Source organism: Sparus aurata, chromosome 20 (assembly GCF_900880675.1).
Source record: "Sparus aurata chromosome 20, fSpaAur1.1, whole genome shotgun sequence".
NCBI classification, from domain to species: Eukaryota; Metazoa; Chordata; class Actinopteri; order Spariformes; family Sparidae; genus Sparus; species Sparus aurata.
Window position 1 is genome coordinate 21254531 of NC_044206.1, and position 21055 is coordinate 21275585.

Sequence of the window (21055 nt, forward strand, 5' to 3'; positions counted from 1 at the left end):
ATTCCAAATGGATGCTAACATGAGATTAGCTAAATGTTTGCAGTCACTTCACTCATAAGTGCCGTCTGGATGATCAATAACCCCAAATGTGCCATAATGTCATTTTATTTCACTTCCCAACATGACATAGATCACAAAATAAGGATCATGTCCTCCAATTTGTAGGCTTTGAAAAGTAGTTTAAATATATATTTTCCCCAAAATCTGATATTTTCAAGCCTCTGGTAATAGAATTTAACATTTCCCATTCAACAGCGCCGATCAGCCTGTTTGTTTTGATGTTTTTCGGCCCCCCAGTGACCAACAAATCCTTTAAATCAGGTCGAACAAACTGCTAAAAACAGATGAAGCCGGGCCGGAGGGCTGATCCAGGCAGCAGCAGCGGAGGAGAGGATGAAGGTCAAACTGAAGTCTGTTCTGCATAATAACTCACAGTGAAGAGCTGATTCAGTCAGGGATCACCTTTAGCCTCCGGCGTCTTTCCCCCGGAGGTAAACAAAGGGCCAATTTAACACTCATTAGTGTCCACTGCCACAGTGATCCAAGCCTCTGCTAATTACAGAGCTGCCGGCGTCTGGTTGTAACACCCTGTTCACTGGCGAAACAAAGAAAGCTACGAGGAGTTGTGGCAGGTTTGTCAAGAAATATTAACCACAAGCTTTTGTTTTTAAAGTTCTGTCTGTGAAAGGTGTTAATTAAGCCTCTTTCACACATTGTTCCCTGTTAATTACTACGACTCACAGGCCTCCAGTGATTTTCACCGTTCACACACGAAGCTACGTTCAGGAACATTTAAACATCGTGCCGTTTCACACAGGAAGGAGTGGATCTGGAGAGTGACGTCAAGCAAGTGGCATTAATGGAAAAACCTGGGGATGCCAATGGTACGGTGGCCCTGAGGGTCAACCTTTTTATTGTACTGTTTATTTTTGCTATTGTTTTTTGTTATATTCCGTCCTTTGGCTGCTGGGGCAAACAAATTTCCCCGTTTGTGGGATTTAGGATTACCGATTCCGATTCAACATTTGTTTTGTCAAAAGTTTTGTTTTTTTGTCTCTTCTTTAAAAATTGAGCGTTTTCTGCAATATAACTTTTCAAATTCTGTTGTTTCCTAAAAAAAACATTAAAGAAAAGTCTTATCTAAAATATTTTCTGAAAAAAACAAAAAACAAAACTGCAATTGTTTTCAGAAATGTTGCTTTTTCCTGAAATGTCATATTTTCTAAAATTTGGTAAAAAAAATAATAAATAAAAATAAAAATAAATCAAATTAAATTAAATTGTGTTTCTTGAAATTTAGTATTTTCTGAAATTAAAAAAAATTAAATAAATAAAAGAAATGTGTTTGTTGTTTTCCTGGAATGTCTTTTGTGAAATGCTGTGTTATTCTGAATCTTTGTTTATTTTGAAAGGTGCACTGTGACACGTTATTGTGCTTTATCAAATTTTGTGTTTTCTGTGTTGTGTTTTGTGAATCTTGCTGTGCTTCGTACTGTGCTCAGGGCCACTGTACAACTGCATAAAGCTTGTAACTCCTGTCAGATACATAATATTCAACAAGTTAGCATGTCATGTTTTTTCTGCGTATGTAAAAATAGGTAAACTGCATTTGTTTTGTGTCTCTGCTAATTTATTTTTCTTTCCATTTCCCTCCATCTGCAGCGACAAACGCTTCCACATCTCAAATCTATGAACTAAAACCTACATTTCCTTATTTCCAGCACCGTAATTACTTTAACACCATCACTCACTTGATTATCATCTTCCTCCTGCTCCTCTCTGCTAATGCCACTACTCAGCTTCTCCTCAGGACTCATTAAACTTTCATCTAATCTAAATGAACGCCGCTCGACCTCATCACATCACCGCTCAAATCTAATTGAGCACATATTTGGTTAGTTTTAGGCGTTGCCAGGTTTAAACTAATCGGTGACATTTATTTGTCCACGGGGGAAAGATTCAAAGTAAACATCATTAAAACTGTTTCAGTCTGTATTAAACGGAGGCACGTCCGTTCTTCATTCGGGGAGGTTATTAAGACGTATTCTCAGATGAAATATTCCTTCACTTCAGCTGCTGATTGTGTCCTCGTACGTTCAGGTGGCTGCTCTCGTGTGGGGGAAGTTTTAGACAATAACTCTTTGTGTCATTCATTCAACAAAAACAAGACGTTCGTGGTCACAGCAGGTCGAACCCGCCCGCTCTGATGATCTTCTGACATTTCCTCCAGCGCTGACCAAAGTTTTGAGTGACGTGTCTCAACAGTACTTTTGTGATTCCCTGACTTTCATTGGCACCATCATCAGGTCTGAAGGTGCTCCGATTGATCGCTCATTCTAATCAGTTTGATCGGTGGTCTATATAAAAGCCGATCAAAAGAGCCGATCAGATAAACATGACGGCGACTTAATGCGGCGCCAAAATGCCACCGTGTGCTGCAGGGCTGCTGAACGACAGGAAACAGACTTCAGACAAACAGACTTTGTTTTGTTTTCTGAAACGTCGCGTTTCTTCAATTTTGCTGCGTTTTGTGAAATGTCGCGTCGTCTGAAATTATGTTTGAAGGGTTTTAGCTTCAGGGCCACCGTACAATCACAATAAAACCAGACAACAGGAGAAACAGAAGACGATGTTCTTGTAATGGATTTCATTTTCAACTTAATTCAATTTCATATTCGAACGGTTCGTTCTGTCCATGTGAGAGCGTCTTTAGACGGATGAGGCTTGCAAAAAACGTTTTTCAGCAATCCAAATACAAAAATGTTCTTCAATGAGGCACATTGTGTTTCAATGGGAAAAGTGGATTAAAGCTGCAATAATTAGTTGTGTGTTTTTGAAATGCTGCACTTTCAGAAATTGTGTTTTGTGAAAATGTGTCCTATTTTCTGTGGTGTGAAATGTTTTTTTTTTTCTTGAAAAATATGAAAATGATGGTTTGTACGAGTAGTCAGACAAAACCAAACCATTCTCAAATGATTGTTTTTTAAAAGCAAACAACAAAACAATAATGAAATAAAACACAGAGTCACTTGAGGCCATTCACAGATGCACACTGACAGCCGTCGTGTATAAGAGGGTCACCTTTATTGTCACAAAAACACAACAGGAACGTACAAAAGCAGCAACCGTTTTTTGTTTGGTTGATTTTTCTCACACGAAGCGGCAACTTTTACTTTCCATACACAAAGTTGCGTGTTGTTTTTGCACGGTTTAGTTGGTCTTTTTAGTTATACTGACTTTGTAGTAGATTATCATTCTTCTTCACGATTCACAAACAACACTTACCCCACACAGCAAGCATCACTCTCAGACTGGAGGAACAGTATTTAAGTTGATATACAATATCATTCAAATATCTTTCTCAGTAGTTATTAGAATAATTCCTTTTTTTCTCTTTATTCTCACAGTAAAAGGGGCTTTTATCCACCCATTTTGAACATAATACAAAAATCTATGTTACTGTACAAGTTGTTTACTCTATCATACACTCACAGGTATACACAGAATTATTGACAAGAAAATGAGACCTCTGTTGACCCAGCGTGCAGATTTTCAGGAATGTATACAGTATGCATGCCATTTTGGATTATTTCTTTTTCTTTTTTCTTTTTTTTTTCCCGTCTAAAAAATTTTTCCACATAAAATCAATTTTTGTAATATGTTATTTGGGTTTATATACACTTTTTCGAACATCCACAAATGGTTTTAACAATCACACATTCAATCAAGAAACCATCAATAGAGTTAATCTGTGTCGTGTACGTTACACTGTTGGTTATAATAGAGGAAAACAGCTACAAAACGGGGCGTCCTATCAGTGAGGTGATTGTTTTTTTTAGAGGAAGGAGGAGGAAATGTGCTTTTTTATATAAATGTGGAGGTACTTTACATCGTTCAGTCCATCACAACCTGTCTGCTGACTGGTCTCCTACAACAAAGTGTGGTCATGGTTTATTGTTTTTTTTTTGTTTCATGGTTAGCAAGGAAAAAAAATAAAAAATCTTTAACACAGAAAAATAAAAATTTTACAGAATAAATGTGTTACATGCTTATGAATCCTCTTCTTCAAGTATAAAAATACAAAAAAAGCTTGATTATATAAAACATAGATGATACTTTTTCTTTTTTACATGTTAATAAAGCGATTTTTCTTCAAAACAAAAAACTAAATGGTCATTTAATATACATACAATATATCTGTGAAGTGGTTCAGGTTATACTTTAACTGTCTATTTTTCGTGCTAGCTTTTTAATGCTATTTCTGAGACTACTAATACATTCCTGTAAATGTATTAACGATATACTGAAACAGCCGTTGGTAATTTAATTTCTGCCGGTGGTAAAAATACACACCTGCAGCGTGAGATTAATATTTTTTCCCTCCGGCGAAATGTCAAACAGCAACAGAGTCTGTGTGCAGGATTATTCAGCTTGTCATTTTAGATGTGCGTTCAGGTTTTCACCCCAACAAACCTTTTCATCTCTCAACTCTTCACTCTTCTGTGGTTCAAACCTTCAAACCACATTACATCCAGGTTTATAACAATGGAAACTGAGAAAACATACGTGTTGCAGAAGAATTAAAAAAGGAAAATACTGTCTGTGTCCCAGTGTCATACTTACACTAATTGTTAGAGTGTTAGGTTTCGCTGTTATTCAGCAAACAATCAATGTGATTCTGAATTTGTATCAACAAACAAATGATGCCAATTAAAATATGAGGAATTTCTTTTAAGAGTAAGCGTGTTTATGGACACGTAGCTCCTAAACAAACCAAAATTTAAACAATTAAAATGACTTTTTCCTGAAATAATGGTGATGTTATCCTTCAGGTTATAACGCCTCTAAGTTAAACTGTAACATAAATTGAACTTCACCGAGAGAGAGCAGACATTTTTGTTTCTCTCACCGTCATCTGCGACTTGATTTTTGAGGGGAGACTCCGAAACATGCCGACATGAATTCAGTTTACTTGTCATGAGAAGTGTGGCGGTGTGAAAAAGTAAAGCCAATTAGAGGAATGTGTCAGAGTGTGTCTGACGCAGGGAGCTACAGGGCTGCAGAACAAGAAAGTTGAAGCTGTCACATCTCATTTCAACGTCATCTGACAACGCGCCGCATCGGCCAGTCGAACACATGCAGGAGTAAACATTCCTGCTGGATTCATTTAATAACACGAACAGAATCTTTCTGATGTTGACTCTCCTGACGACAGAGACGATGAGCGAGACATGATTTCACCACTTTGGATGTTTTACTTTGAAGTAACTGAACGGCTGCAGCTGACGAACCTTCAAACTTGCTCTTAAACTGGACTTCCTGGATCGTACGTCCTGACCAACCCTCTACCAACCATGACTATCAAGCTGTTTATACTGCTAATAAATTAATATTCCACTCACATTTGTGTTTACATGCAGCTGTCCACACTCAAAACAAACAGCCTCCCTCTCTCATTTGCTCAACCACCTCCTTGAAAAGGTCAGCGCTGTGTTATTTGTGCATTTCGGCCTGATGAGTCTTTCACAGTGTTTTTAAAGTCGGTGTGTTTCTCTTTCAGAGTTGTGATCTTTTCTTTACAGCAAACTGCTAATCCTGAATATTATCGCCACGTCCCACACGGCTTAATTTAAGAATACTTCTTCCAGAATGCGGCTGAATTCATTAAATCCAAAACAGAGTTGGCTTACATACTGGTTGACATGTCACTACCATCTATATCAGTGTTTCAGTTGTCTGGGACCACCTAGCGTGAACTTCCAAACATCCCCCCCAAAACAGTCGGCCTCCTTCAACTGTGTACTACAAATTATAGCCTAATTAGTCGACAGTCTGTTTAAAACAGCCTCGCCTACTCACTCATCATTGTGCCTGTTGCCTTCTTAAGGGGATAAATGGAGACATCAGTGCAGCGGTGGAGAATTTTAGTCTCACAAAATGCTCAACGGCTGATAGTTCTTGACATAAATCGTAAATATTTCATGCAGGCAGTGTCGCAAAAACGGTCACAAAGTGTTCAGTTACATCGCTGAAGTCTAGTTTATTTAGTTTATCTAATATTTAAAACATCTTTCTGACTCACTTTGAGAAAGAATATGCAAACCTATGACCTTGTGACAGGAAAGCGACTCCTTTCTCGCTGCACTGTTGACCGATCGCAGCCTGAAGTGAACGTGAATGTCGGATTGTTGGTTTTATAATGTTGCTGAAAGTGTCGGACACAGCCTCAATTTTAATCTGACGTTGGAAATATGTTGAGGGAGGACGTTTGTGAAGTTATTCAACCGTCTCACAAGTAACTGACCACTTCATAGAATAATCTCTCAAGATGCATCATTCTTAATTTAATCCGTCTCTTTCAAGTCAACTTTTTAGAAGTACCTTGAATTTTTCCATCATCGTTGTTACATAACTCCTTTTTGTTGGGTATAATTAAGTCAAACTCAGTCAAACCTGTGTGTGTGTAATATGGAACTGGGACACAGAAATCGTGTTGGATTGTTAGATATGGTGCATGATGGATTTGCAACACAGATGTTAGAAGTGAAATCCCCACACTGCTTCACACTGCAGCTCCACAGCCGATGCAAATGTATAAATCTACCCTACAGTCGTTTACTGGTGTGTTTACATCCTGTTTGTCTCCCTAGTGTGATAATTTGGTGACCTCTAGCTGACGAATCGTACAAACGACAAATTCTCACGCCTTCGAGGTCTGAAAACCAGAACGATCCGAGTACTCGCTCCTCACGCATTTAGTCCAGCTGAGACCTGAGAAGCAGACAGAGGATGAAGAAGGCAAAGCGAGAGAGGGGGAGAGGAAGGGAGAGAGGGACGGGCTCACAGACTGAAATGATGTGAGGCAAAGCAGCGAAGGGAAACATCAGCGAGACTGATGGCGACGGGCCAGAAGGATGAGAAGCGTTTTCTGCTGGAGCGCGGTGACAAAAACCTCAGCGCTGCCCCCCAAAAAAATCAAGCAGAGAGGGAAGATTTAAGAGCCAAAACAAGAAGCGGTGAGAGGGAGGGGAAAAGAAAAAAAGACAAAAATCAAAATTTACAAACAGACAAATGTATTTTCAAGTTCCTGTTCAACCTTACATCTGTGTTCTCTGTGCGACTCCCCTCCTGATCTAACACTACTCTGAGCTTCGATGTCCTGATTGGCCAGCGGGGACAATCAGGTTTTTTTTTTGGTGCATCGTCCTCGTGGGAAGACGACAGAGAAGAGAAGAGAAGGACGAGTGCGTCTGTCTGTCTGTCGCTGAGCTGCAAACAGGCAGAAAAACGATGCTGTGATCACTGAGCTGTTCTGCTGTCGGAGCTCTGGGACAGAAAAATCTGTCCTCCTCCTCCTCTTCTTCTTCTCTGCGGAGAGGAGGAGAACGGATGGAGGGAGGAAATGTATCTGACAGGAGAGGAGGGAGGGTGTCAGCCACAGGAGGAGACAGCGGAGCGAGGAGACAGGAGAGGACAAGGAGGCCAGGAGGAGAGGAAACGAGGGCGGGGGGACAGGAAAGAGAGGAAACAAGGAAGGAGAGGAGAGATTGGAGAGTGAACAAGGAGATGAAGAAAGGGAAGAAAGGGAAAAGGAAGAGGAGATGAAGAAGGAAACAAGATAAGAACAGGAAAGGTGAGCAAAAGAAAGGGGGTTGAGCCTAGGAAGTGAGGACAGGAGAAAAAATTCAAGGAGATAAGGAATGAGCAAGGAAAGAAGAAGAGGAGAGGTAGCAAGGAGACAGGAGAGGGGAACTGAAAGAGAGATGAGGAGAGCAGAAAAGGGAAGGAGATATTTGTATAGGCTAAGAGGAAGGAGCAAATAGATGTAGAGAGGAGAGGAAATAATGAATAAGAGGAGGTAACAAGAACAGAGGAAAGGAGAGGAGAGGGAAAAAGGAAAGAGGCGATAAGGTTAGGAGGCAAGAAAAGGAGGACGAGGGAGAAGAGAGGTGACAAGGGAAGGAAAGTAAACAAATCAACGAGATAAAATACGGAGAAAGGAAAGACAAGGAAGGAATGAGAGAGAAAACAAGGAGAGGAGACAGGAAAAAAGAGAGCAAAGAGGGGAAGAAATGCAGGAAGAGAAACACGAAGAGAAGATGAAATAAAGGAATGAGATAAGGATAGGAGAAGGGAGTAAAGAAGGGATAATGGAGAGTAAATACTAAGACGACAGAAGGAAAGATAGGAATAAAGAAGGAGAGGGTTCCTCTTTATTATTGGAGGCTGTGGGGTGTTTTTCTTCCTCTCTGACCTGATCTTTGTTTAACCAGCAGCAGAGTCTCAGCGGCTCCTTTAGTTCAGAATAAATGAACCAACTGGAGACACAAACATGACGTCTGTCCCTCTGCTGCTGCTGCTGCTGCTGATGGGCATTACTCAAACACTGATTCTCCCTCAGATCGTCTGACCGCTTGTGTTTTCTCTGACCCGTCTGGCTTCTCAAAAAACAATTTCAGTTGGTGCAATAATATCATTACTAATCAAAAAACATAGCCAGAACTACAAAAATAAAACGGAAGCTGTGGCTAACAGAGCTCGGACGTAGATGGTGAAGATTAACAGCCGACTGTAACACCTGAAGAAACGAGCGGCTGAATGAAACACTCTTAAAAAGCCTTTCCACGTCTGCTGAGTGTTCATATTGTCTGCGACTGTGTTGGAAGAGGTTGTACAAGGAGGCAGAAATCTGAGGCTGACAACGGCTTAAGTTCAACAATGAAAGAGAAACAGTTTGTGGTGACAAGGTGCTGCTCGGTGCCTCGGGGGGACACCGGTACATCTGTGTCTCTCTCACCACGCTCAGGAACAAAAGGACGAGCAGACAGGTGCACCACCCGGGCTTGAAAAGGGATTAGAAGAGTGCACCGCCTCTTTTTATGCAGCACAGCAGCAACTTTGCCTTCAAGCTCAGAGATGCATGATATTATTGGACTGATTTCTGAGGCTGATACACAACAAATGCACATATTTTGTTTGCAGAGGACATCAAGTCTTTCCTGTGGTGGAAATAATGCTGTTGTGCCGGGAAGATGCAGAGATACAGTCCTTTTTAAAATGTAGATATTCACCGGGCAAAACAAGAAAGCTATGAAGCCAAAAGGTTCATGTCATGTGTGCATAATTTAAAGCGAAATTCACCCAAAAATGAAAATTCAGTCATTATCTCCTCAACCCCGTGTTGATGGGAAGTCAGGTGAAGGAACGTTGTCCACAAAACATCTTCTGGAGCCAATTTTAACAATATTAACTGAAAAAAGCATGAAATGGCTCCATGCAGCTCGTCTAGCGTAAAATTAATTCTCTGGGAAATCTCCCGAGATGCAAACTGATCTGAAAAGAAGTTATTAACACCCTTGACATCCAGCTTGTGAATCTATTAATGCTAAGCTAGCTATCTTTATCTTTTGCATAAATAGAGACCAATGAAGAGAAAGTTAGCATTCATCTTAATTTAAGTTAGCTTTAGGCTAGCCACTTCTAATTGGATGTTTTCTGCACACTTGCGTCATTTTGTTCATAGTTTTAGTCCGGTTCTTCCTTGAAGAAATTATAACAGCAACACAGTTTTGCTGTGAAGCTCCAGGAATGTTTTGTGGACTACGAGGCTTCACCTGACTTTCCCTTCAGCATGTCGGTGAGGAGACACTGACTGAATTTTCATTTTAGGGTGAACTGTTCCTTTAACATATTCTTATCAACCTTTATCTTCCGAAACCAATGACGTGCCAATATAACCGTGCATCCCTAAAATAAACAGGTGTGTTGTGTCAACAGAAGTGGAAGTTTGGAGATATAACATGGAGTATTTGGTCACATTGTTGTGGCGGTTCTTGCAGATGGATGCTTCAGTGTAACAGCCTGTGGTTAACAAACATTTCACAGTCCAACTGCACTCTTCTGCCCGAGGCAAGTGCACACATTACTGAAACAGGCATCATGTGATGTTTACTGGCTCCTTCACCCACAACAGAAAGAGGGGCGAACAAATAAAAGATTAAAATGAGATGGCAGCAGTTAAACTTTGTTGTCTCCCGTGTGTGTGTGTGTGTGACTGTTTCGCTGCATCATGATTCTTTACATTAACTATTACACATGTGGCTCCACTCGACCCACAACCCTGGATGTAGTTTTATGTACTGATGCTGAACCAAATAATTACTCACATTATCTGTTAAATAACATCTGATTTTCTATGTGAGAGAATATGTTTATGTTTGATGACATTATCTGAAGCCATGAGCTCACTCCTGATGCAAAAGTGAAATTTATGCACAAAAATAAAAAAAAAACATAATATGACCGTTTGCTTTCGGGCTCTTCGGGGGATGAATTTTTGAGAAGCAATAATGTAAATGAGTCGAGATTCCAGTCCAGCACAAGACACAAGCAGCAGCCATGAATACTAATGCTGGAGGTGGAGGGAAGTGCTACGCTCTCCCAGATGGCATGGCCGTGTCAAGTGGAGGTCAGCCATGTTAGCCATGTGCTAATTGCTGTTACGGCTAATGGAAGCCACCGTCAAAGACACCGTCCTCACAGATACATGAAAATTGAGTCTCTGAATGTGTCTGGGGCCTCACGTGGAAGAGCTGCTTCTAGAGGCTGTTTGGAAACATATAAATGAGGTCCTGCAAGTTTAATGTGTAAATTCATGAATTAATCAGAGTCGATTCCTGAATCAAGCGCGGTAACGGAGATGATGATTCTCGGGGAATCTGTGGACTGGTGGGAGCAGTTAAGGTGTTCCCTGGCTGGAAGTGTTAACATTTTCTCTGAGCGAGTATTTTCTCTCTCTTAGAGGACCGTGGCAGAGGATGGGTCAAGGCTGCTCCACTCAGCAGGTCGGGGGCAGCTTGGAGTGTCTGCAGGAGCAGATAAGACGAGTGGAGCTTCACATCTAAAACGGCTTCAGAGTTCAGCGGCCAAAGTGCTGAGTTTAACCTCCCGTTCACACATACAGACTCTCTCTGGCCTCTCATGAGCCTGAAGCTCACTTCATTTACATACTCCGCTCTGATTGGCACTTTATCCCTCCTGGTCACCACACTGGTGCAGGATGAAGTGGTTCTTTTCATGAGCGATGAATTTTCAGGCAACATTTTTCTAATTTATATGTAGAAGCTGTTGACAGTTTTTCCTACATTTTGTGTTGAGCTGAAGAAGAAAAAAAAAACTTTTTCAGAGGGGAAAAAATGAGAGTGATTGGTGTCTCTAAGAGGATATTTGCATAAAGTTGAAACCATCTCAGCTTCCACACATCGCAGCTGGGCAACTGTTTCCTGTCACACCTCCAGTGTTTGAGTCTGTATGCGTGTACGAGCAGCTAGAAGCAAAGAAACGTCGTAATCACCTGAATTTTATAGGTAAATAAAAAACCCAATTGGGGAATTTTATCACTGCCTCATGTTGGCTTTAATAAGATACCACTGAACCTATAGGAAATATTCTTACTTTGACAACCTTCCATCTGAATTTAAGTTGCTTGAATTTCATTCTTTGTAATTCCAAAAGCTTTTGTATATTATTGCTTTCACGGGTCAAGCGACTGACAGAACGTAACCTGATACCACAGACATGTTGCCTTGGTAGCCTGGTAGTTCAAGTCTTAATTTTAAGGCAAGTCAAATCAATTTACTTACAGCCAATCTGTCCAGTGTACAACTATGTCCCAAAACTCTCATTTTGAGCAAGGAATCTAAAAATGTTTATTGAATCCTAAACCCTAAAAATACTTTAAAGTTCAATAACAGAACTTTTAATCCCTCAAACAACTTTTCAAGGAACAAAAAATGTCCTTTCTTTGTTTTCCTGTTTTCTTTTTCCACTGTGGATTATTAACAAAGATTTGGTAAATCCTGCAGTGGAAACAGTTTCCTCCGAAGGTTCCTACAGTCTCTGAGGAAAAGTCCTGTGATGGAAACGCAGCTAAAAAGGATATTTAAACTACATAAACTCAGATAGATGGTAAGGTGTAAATGAATTCCATAATTAGGTACACAGTAGCTTCAATGATTTAAATCCTCACAGCAGCTTTTGCCTTTCTGCATATATTTTGTTTTTCCTCTGCTGCCTTCACAAAGCTCCTCTTCCTCTCTCTTACTTCTATAAATACATTTATTGCACACATTAAACCGAAAAGCTCATCTACAAAAACAGCTTTTTAAGGGTAACCTTGCACCTTGTGCTTCGCTCTTGTCATCTTGCATAATAAGTCGTAGCATTAGAGCTGTTAAAAAAAGGCAATTCTGAGTGAGCTAGCTTAATGGATTGGCCTTTTGGCTGGAACCTTTCAGGCTGTTTATTAGCGGCCACACCAACGCGCTGAAATACTTTGCTGCCGCTGCACTACCTTGAGATTTAAAGGATGGGTGACACAAAATGAGCAGCATGTGGTGATTACTGGATGAATAACGGCAGAGATGAGGATTCGGTGAGAGAATACATGGCTGGATCAAAGGTGAAATATCATCAATATCACGTCGAGAAATGAAATCATTCCGTGGCATTACTGAAGATTTTGTTGCACAATGGAGGCAGAGGACGGCTCTGATAGGTCTATAATAATAAAGCTAGTTTAATCAGTTACAAGCACCACCAAGACCTTCCTCGGGAAATCAAAACATCGACATACTCGTACGACAAAAACTTGATCTCTAAGCAAGCTAGGTTAGATCCAGTAACTGAAAACACACATCAAGAACTGGTAAAAATCAAGGTTTCTGTAGATAGTTCCCCCTCTGGTGTTTGTGTAATCTCATTCTGTCTGCTGGTTGAGCCTACACAGTTTGTGTCGTGTTGCAGAAGTCGCAGGGGGAAACTTCCTGGAAGTGACAGCAGAGAGGAGAGGCAGAGGCAGACGGAGCATCAGAGGTGGAGGTTTTAGAAGTGGAATACCTGCTGCTGGCCCTGGACTTTGGGGATATCCTCTTTCTGCTTGCGGGTTTTGGGCCTCTCTAGGCTGCCTTGCTGAAGGTGTTTGAGCCGGGCGGCGACGGTGGGGCCCTTCATCGGCCCTGGAGAGTGAGTGCTGTTCTGTGGGAGCCAAGAGGAAAGAGATATTAAAAGCACTGTCAACTGAATTGTCGACTGAATTAAGGGTTATTTTACAGTCACAGAAGCACCAGACACACCCGCAATCTTCATGGGCGGGCTAAACCCAGGATGCAGCGAACACGTCCCTGGAAAAAAGTTTCGGGAAACACTGGTTTACATGTGGGGAGGCGAGCCCTGGGATTAAAATAGCTAAATCCTCACAAAAGAAATGGCAACAACTGTTGCTATGTAGGTTGCTCGCTTGGAGGTTGTTGGTTTTGTTTCACATAGTGACGGCAATTTTGAAAACTATAAAACTCCACATCATGGCCACATCACGTTCTGATTTTTGTTGACCTGCTTTTTGCAAAGAGACATACAGTGTAAGGTTCACCTTACCAAATCAGCTGCCAGACATCATGTAATGTCCACAGTTCCCACTATAACATTACATTAGTATTATAACATTGTTAACAGGATACATAGTTTAAAACCTAAAAGATCCCCTTCAGATTATTACGGCATAGATACAAATGCTCCAATATGTCTGACATGGTTTTTGTTGGACAATGTGTAACTACCAGATTAAAATCCTTGAAATTAAACCTATACCTTCTCCTTCATTAAAGATCTTTATTAAGTTTGAATTGCTGAGATAGATAGTTGAAAGTTGAGTCTCATTTCCAGGTCATCAATGATTTGGGTTGGCATTTCTGTCCGAATACCAACACAAAGTGTCACTCAACAATAAACTACTTCCTCCAGAATCCCAACTTTTTAAGTGCAGGACACAGGATGTTGTCTTCACCTGTCCATGAACACATCACTCTTGTGTTTGCTGAATTTAGGGCCAGGATTGGCTGGAGGACTTTAAAAAGAGTCAGTGTTTCTGTTTGGAGATATGTTGGAGTGTGTATTTCAAAATCTCTTTGCCTTGAATGATTACTTCAGCGTATTCATCTCTATATTACTTTATTATTCTGTCTATACACAACTACAAAACAGGGAAATGCACGCTTGGGGATTTTAAAGGAACTTCAAATACTAAATCAAGAGTCTCTCCTAGAGTCTTTACTTCAATCCCTACCAATTTTGTAAACTTTCACCCAGAGTGTTTGAAAAAATGTGTTAAGACACGTCTTATTCCCAAGCCGTCTGGTCGTTTGAAAACATTAACACTGGGGCGCCGTTTAGCTCAGTTGGTAGAGCAGTCGTCCCATTTACAGAGGCTTTGTCCTCGCTGCAGCTCATCTATCAATAAAAAGCCAAAAAAATACTTTCAAAAAAAAAAAGAAAGAAAACATTAACATACACTTTGACTTTACCTTTTACGTAATGAGATTCTTACAGACAATGAGATATTATAACGTGGATCAATAAAAGAAGAAGTTTCTGGTGGTCTCTGTTGAATTCTACTGGTTGGCTACAAAACATTAATAACTGGAAAATGATATAAAAAGAAACCTGTTCTTAAAGGATGTATTCAGTATCTACAATGTGCAGTCAGTATATCCCTGAGGAATAAGAATGAGAGATTGGAGAAATTGATCGCCAACACTGTAAATGATAAGGAAGCTTTCATTGTGGATAAATCAAACGGACAATATGGAAATATAATAATAAATGTACATACACTTGACTTCCATGCTCCGTTTGATGGTTTTTCTTTTTCTTTTGTAAGATATTGTTTGTCTGCAGTTCTGTTGCTCTTCTGATGATTTCTCCTCTTGAGAAAACCTCTTGGCTTTTTGCCTCTGTTGTTACTGTTTGATTCTTTCTTTGTGTTTTGACCTTTGAGAAGTTTGCTCTTTTAATTTTAATTTTTTATTTACCGTGTGGATAAACAAACAGAAAAACAGAAATGTTACAGTCCCACTGGAGTCCAGTTTTGCTCGTTAACCTTTCATGAATTGGTAAACAGTGCGCACACTGAAAATGAAAGTCTCTACCATGGGAAATTTTAATGACTAATATTGGCGAGAGACTTTACTTCAGCTGACATTAATCCCTTTTGGCAAGAACTTTAAACTCAGCACGATGCCCTGAACGCCTTCAGTGAATCAAAACAGGTTCTGAATTTAAAAACCTCCCTCTGAGAAAATGGTCTTCTTCAGAGAAACATTTCTGAACCTGAAATCCCCTCCCTCACCTTCCCTCCCCCTCCCTCCCCGTCGCCGTCCTTTATTTTGACAGCTACCTGCTCGGCACCGTTGTGAGGTAATTCCAACAAAAACAAGACCTCTTTACTCAGCTAAATGTGTCAGCAGAGCTGTCAAGATGTACACTCGCTGCTCACAGTCTGTGGGGGAAAAACTAAATACATCACCGGCTTCGATCAGTGACTCACTGCACATCACAGTATCAACTACAAGGTTGAATATTAACACAGATGAAGCGAAAATTTACTGAGAGGATTAAAAGACACAAAGATCATATTGTGTTTGGAGCAGAAAGTCAGCATTGGAACTGTTAATAAGGTTAGAGAGAGCATCTGAAACTGAAACCACACTCAAGGCCATATCATGCAGGAAATTATGTATATTTAATACTTATTTGAAGTTTTTTTAATCATTGCATATCGGCAGATCAGACCGTGAGTGTCCCAAGAGGTGGGTGTGTTTACCCGCAAAACTACAGCTAATAAACTCCCAAAGAGAGATATTTACAAGAGCTACTGTGTGGGATAACGGTGTGAGTCAGGCATATAACACAACCAAATAAGCCAACCAATCAGAGGCACAGTATGTAAGAAGATGGGTGGAATCCATCATCATCATCATCATCATCATCAAGAACAACAGCTACGAGAGTAAAGATGATGTATGAGGGAACTGCTGTGAAACTGAGAGCTGATCTGTGCCGACAAGGCTAGCTAACATTACCGGTGGTGTTTGAGATGTGTTGCCAAACCCAAACCTTAAACACATTTTTTTACCTGGGTGTTTAATCTGCACCGTCTTCTGATATTTCTCCCCTGACAGAAACTTTTCTCAAAGTCTAAATCTGTGCTTTCTACCAGCCCAGTTTTTACAGCTTGAATGCACTTTGTTCACACGTTCTTTTTCACTTGGACTTTGAAGAGAGGTGCCGACACTCTGCGTTGTTAGTTGTTTTAAAGTTTTGAGAAAAAAAGGGAATAAAAAAAGGATGCTAGTAAGGAGAGTCAGCTGAAGTAGAAGCACAGTCCACAGGTGTGGCAGACGAGGAGGACTGTTGGAGGTTTACCTTTCTGCCCAGGGACCCAAAGGTGCAGGCAGGGGTGGCCTTTGGTAGGGTGCAGTATCGATTATTACAATCTTTAACAGGCGTTCTCTGAAATATCTTTGATCCGGGGTTGTTGTATGAGAGAGTGTGGCAGAGACATGTTATCACACTGATATGGGCAACACAAATCAGGAATGAAAAGTTTAAAATCTCTGTTTGGCAGCTTGACTAAACATACCTCTAACTCAGCGATTATCTTCTCTTCATCGTCCTCGTCCTGGATGGCCGACGCTGCGATCACAGGCGGAGTCGAGGCAGGTCGAGGCGTGTCAGACGGGGTCCGCCTCAGCTTCACCAGAGTCTTAGGCAACTCACCATCTTCCTCCATCTGAAAATAAAAATAAAGATGTTAAAAAATCTCCGGACTGGATAGCCTGAGTAAAATAAAATGAATACAATGATTTTACAGTTGTGAGGACTTCTTGTTTTTGTTCGCAGACTCAGATGCAAACTGTTTATCTTTGGGTCGTGGACTTTCCATACCGAACAAAGGCATGATTGAAATCATAATAAAGAAGAAGAAGAAGAAGGGCACTAGGAGAATGCATACCTCTGCCAGAGCTCAATAGCCCCTTTTTGTACTCACTCAGAGACACCAGTCACCTAAACTTTTGTGTAATCCTGCCGACAACCCAACAGACAAAGGTGAAAACATAATCTTCTTGGTGGAGATAAAAACTAAAACAATAGTGAGTTTCAGCCTTGATGTCAACAGAGGCAGGAGTGAAGTGGAGGTTCGATCTTCATTCAAGGATCCTCAGCTAAAAGCTAGCAGCCTTTTGTAGAGTCTTCATGTTCTTCAGTGTATCTGGTTTACCAACAATGGCTCCACAGCAACAACAATCAATCCAATCAGCACAGGGCTGTGAGTGTATTGACGGTAAAGGTCACAGGACAATGGACCGACTCCAGATGAGCCGGAGGTAAAAGGAGCTGCTTACTCTAACAGTGATTTGCAGATATGATAATGGAAACCTATCTGTACCTATCTGACAATGGGATTTATTGTCAGATAGGTACAAGCTGTGTCAAGGAGAATCATCAATCCATCCATACATCTATACCGTGATGTAAATATATCCTCAACTATTCTATGTCATATTTTAAAGTTACTGCAACAGTCCTTCTTCGCCCAGGGCCTAAAGCCAGGAAGATTTCTGTGCCTGAAATGTGTTTGGAGCTTCAACAGAAAGCTTTTTTTGTATTAGGGAGGCTTTCCAGCAGCAGCAGCAGCTTGTTCGTGCCTGAGAACCAAACCTAAAACTTCCCCCAGCCAACAGCAATCTCACCCTGTTTTACATGTGAGAGCAGCTTTCTTAATATGTGGGAAATAATCCAACTTGTCTCACAGAATCCCTTCATACAACACCAGAGACTTCACACCGAGTACCTTAAACACCTGACTGAAATCCTTAAAATGGCGCCTCTAACATTCTTCACATCGGCTGTTGCAGGACCGTCTGTATTTGCATTAACACAATGCTGAAGCTTTAAACCAACAGCAGCAGTAAACAGGTGTGGTTCACCTGAATTACAACAGCGGCAGCTCTGCTCACATCACTCAGTGACACTCGCTGTCATATTAATTAAAACTGCTGGATGTTTATCTAGTGGCTCCGTGGTTCAGTCGCTCATAAACCTGCTTAATGTTTTAATGACAAAGTGTTTTTTGACACAGCTGTCATCTCACGAGTAAACACGGCCTTATTTACAACACCCACAAGTGACTCTTTTAATTAAGAAATGCTTTCTTTAGGCTGATATTGACCAAGATATATTGGTTTTGGTGTACATGTTGTCTGATATGTCAATATGACAACCTTTTCTAGGGATTATAATGCAGAAAAAGCAGCGTGAGGTAGTTCATAATTAATCAATTTTCAGTGAAGTTTACCGTTGTCACTTTATAAAATAAAGTTTAGAGTTAAAGTTTGTTAAACTGTAAAACATCCTGCCTCTATTAGATATCATATGTGAACATCTTACCCACTAATATTGGTGTCGGCATCAGACCCAAAAATCAAATAACAGTCATATCATAATTTTAACTCAGGGTGGAGAACACTTACATCTTTTGTTTAATTGATAAGATACCACATTACTCGATTTAAGAGCATTTTGAGATCAGGTTCCATAACACAGCACCTGATATAACCATCAATAATCGTATCCCAATTTTATAAATGACCCTCGCTGTTCCCCTGTTGCTACGGTTATGCTTACTTTATCCAGCTAGCTTGTGGTGGTAATTGAGCTGGGTACCTCAGAGGAGACTTTCACACTAACAAGGGTTTGACGATATGTAAAAATGTTCCAACAGGCCACTGTCAGCCAAGTAAATGGCTATTCCCAAGATTTCCCCATTTTCAGCTGGAAGAAGTGCAACGAGTATGTTCCACAGACTTTCTTAGCTTCTTTTAGTCTAATAAATAAAAAAAATGAACTATTTCATACAAGAAAGTATTCTTTCCTTATTAAAAAGAAAATATGATTTCAAGTTTCTTTCTTGTACCGAACAAAGGCAACCTTAATTGCATTCTAAACTAATGGTGCAAACATGTCATTCATCACAAAAACAAAACAAACCAAAAGTCACCAAAATGCGTTATTCTGTCCACCGTTTCCACACTCACCTCTTGTTTGGATGAAATAATAATTCACAATATTCGATGTGAAACTACTCTGCCTCCACACTGAGCAGCAGCTCTCACCCCGTTCTTCAGAGGCAGACTATCAAATTAGTAAAATTAAATGACAGAAATCGCCCAGTCAGAAACAAGCAGGCAATTTGTGACAGCCCACATATATTAGTAATTAGACCAACCCTAACGCTAAATGCAAAGAGAGTCTGCAAGTATATGCCGAGACTATGTGTGAGCATTTTTAATGACTTAATGATTTATGGCCAGTCGAAATATATTTTGTGCTGTGAATATCAGCCATTAAAAGTTCATTTTGGACCCTGCTCAGGATATTATGTCTGCATGGAAATAAGTCCTCGTTTCACTTCATTTAACATTGAAATGCTCCTCATGAGAGAGACTTCCTCCCTCAGGCTCGCCTTGAAACAGTTCCGAATCTCACCTTCAGATTCTTGTTGGTGACGATGACCTCTCCGGTGCGGTTGGTGGTGAGGCCGTGTGCCGACGGGAAGCTTCGACGCGGTGGAGGTGGAGGCGGAGACTTGGAGGGTTTCTCTGTACGATATCTGGCCACATTGAGATCCACTGTAAACAAAGGACAACGAGTTTAAATCAACTGTCTGACAAGATGAACAAACAGAGTTAAGAGCACAGATGGTCATAAAAAACTCACCCGACCCTCGATGTGAACCAGCCCCCTCCATACTGTTCAGCTTCTGGGCCGCCAGCTGAACTTTGCCAGGCTGCTGGTCGCTGCTGGGTGTGGTGGTGGAGGCGGTCGGGGTGGCTGTGCTGCCAGTGGTCCCAGCTGCAGAAGAAGTAGCTGTGGTGGAGGTTATTGGGATGGTGATCTGGGGCTTGGGGGGCACTGCAGGCTTGTTGATGTGCCTGGCAGCAAAGTCCAGATCTGGGATGGCCTTCATCAGCTCAGCCTGGGTCTCTTCCAGCAGGCGGTTGATGTCCTGGGCGCTGAACTGGGTCAAGCTGGCACGCTTCTCCTCCCAGTCCCGCTCTGCCGCCTGACACATATACAGATATAGACGGATGAGGAGCTGCAGCATGCAAACAGCAAACAGGCTGAGCTGGAAAAACATAATTAAGACACATTCATGCTCCGTTTTCCCTAATAAAACCTCACCTGCTGGTGTGTGCACAGAGTCTCAATAAGAAAATTAAGCACCTTTAGATGCAGTTTTAAATGTAAATGGACATTTGCCATCTGGCGCATCCTGACATGATAATGTGCATTTAGCGTTTGATTGTTCACAGCTGTATGATCAGAAGATGAAGAAAGATTCACATAATCAGCAGCTGATTACCAGTCTGACTTCAGCCGACACAGACTTATCAGCCGGACGCCGGCTCGGCAGCTCGTCGAGGACTCGGTTCCTGAAGCCCATCGAAGGCTGGATGTCCTGCTCGGGGCCAGAGCCGTCGGCGTCGCCGGCGGACACGGGCATCCAGTTGGCCAGGCCGGAGCTGGTGGTCAGGTCGGTGAGGCTGAGAGGAGGACTGTTGAGGATGTCCAGGTCAGAGGTGCGACTCATGTCGTCCGCTCTCTTCTGTGATTGGTTGGAGAGGTCTTCGGGGCTCTTCCACACACCCTCTGTGACTTGTCTGTACATATAGGAGGAATACAAGAGACTACAACACAGGACACCATGATGTCCTACACTGTGTTACAGAAGCAACCTAGAATCTACAAAAATGTGAAGAGAAAATACACGATTTTGCAACTGAAATTCTTATTTAAGATCGAAAAGTTTCAGCATTAGAGCCATGACACGAGATGAGTGGAGAGAGATGGGAATCAACAAAGGACTCAAACTGAAGCCAGTCACGGTCATTGTTTAAACCCCTCGGCCATCCGGGCGTCATCTCCATCATCAAATAATCTGATTACTTTTTTAACCATTTAGTCTTTTCAAAATGTCAGCAAACAGTGAAAATGTAACATCAAAACAATGATCATTTTTCAAAGTTGGAATTACTGTAATGTCCTTACTCTCATTTCATCTTGCAGTGTTTATTTACTTTTTATTTCAAGACAAATTTAAAGAATTGAAGCAAAACATTTCATACTGCCTTTCAGAGAGCTTCTTACCCCTCCTGCA

The 21055-nt window shown here is 41.1% G+C and overlaps 1 protein-coding gene across 13 annotated transcripts in view; it reads right to left on the reverse strand.

The window, feature by feature from the left end:
- Nucleotides 1-3064: 3064 nt before the first annotated feature.
- The window catches only part of LOC115570926 (SRC kinase signaling inhibitor 1-like), a 117946-nt gene continuing 99955 nt past the window's right edge, over nt 3065-21055 (reverse strand). For 9 of the 13 annotated variants that reach the window (XM_030399729.1, XM_030399735.1, XM_030399732.1 and 6 more), the window contains 6 exons: nt 20261-20585; nt 19615-19960; nt 19384-19526; nt 16478-16627; nt 16261-16356; nt 10311-13035 (listed from right to left, as the gene is read on the reverse strand). In XM_030399729.1, coding sequence (XP_030255589.1) covers nt 12883-13035; nt 16261-16356; nt 16478-16627; nt 19384-19526; nt 19615-19960; nt 20261-20585 — 1213 coding nt within the window. In that variant the 3' untranslated portion in view covers nt 10311-12882. Of the gene's footprint in view, nt 6960-10310; nt 13036-16260; nt 16357-16477; nt 16628-19383; nt 19527-19614; nt 19961-20260; nt 20586-21055 lie in introns of those variants that run through there. The other 4 variants (XM_030399730.1, XM_030399734.1, XM_030399739.1 and 1 more) reach the window with 4 other exon arrangements.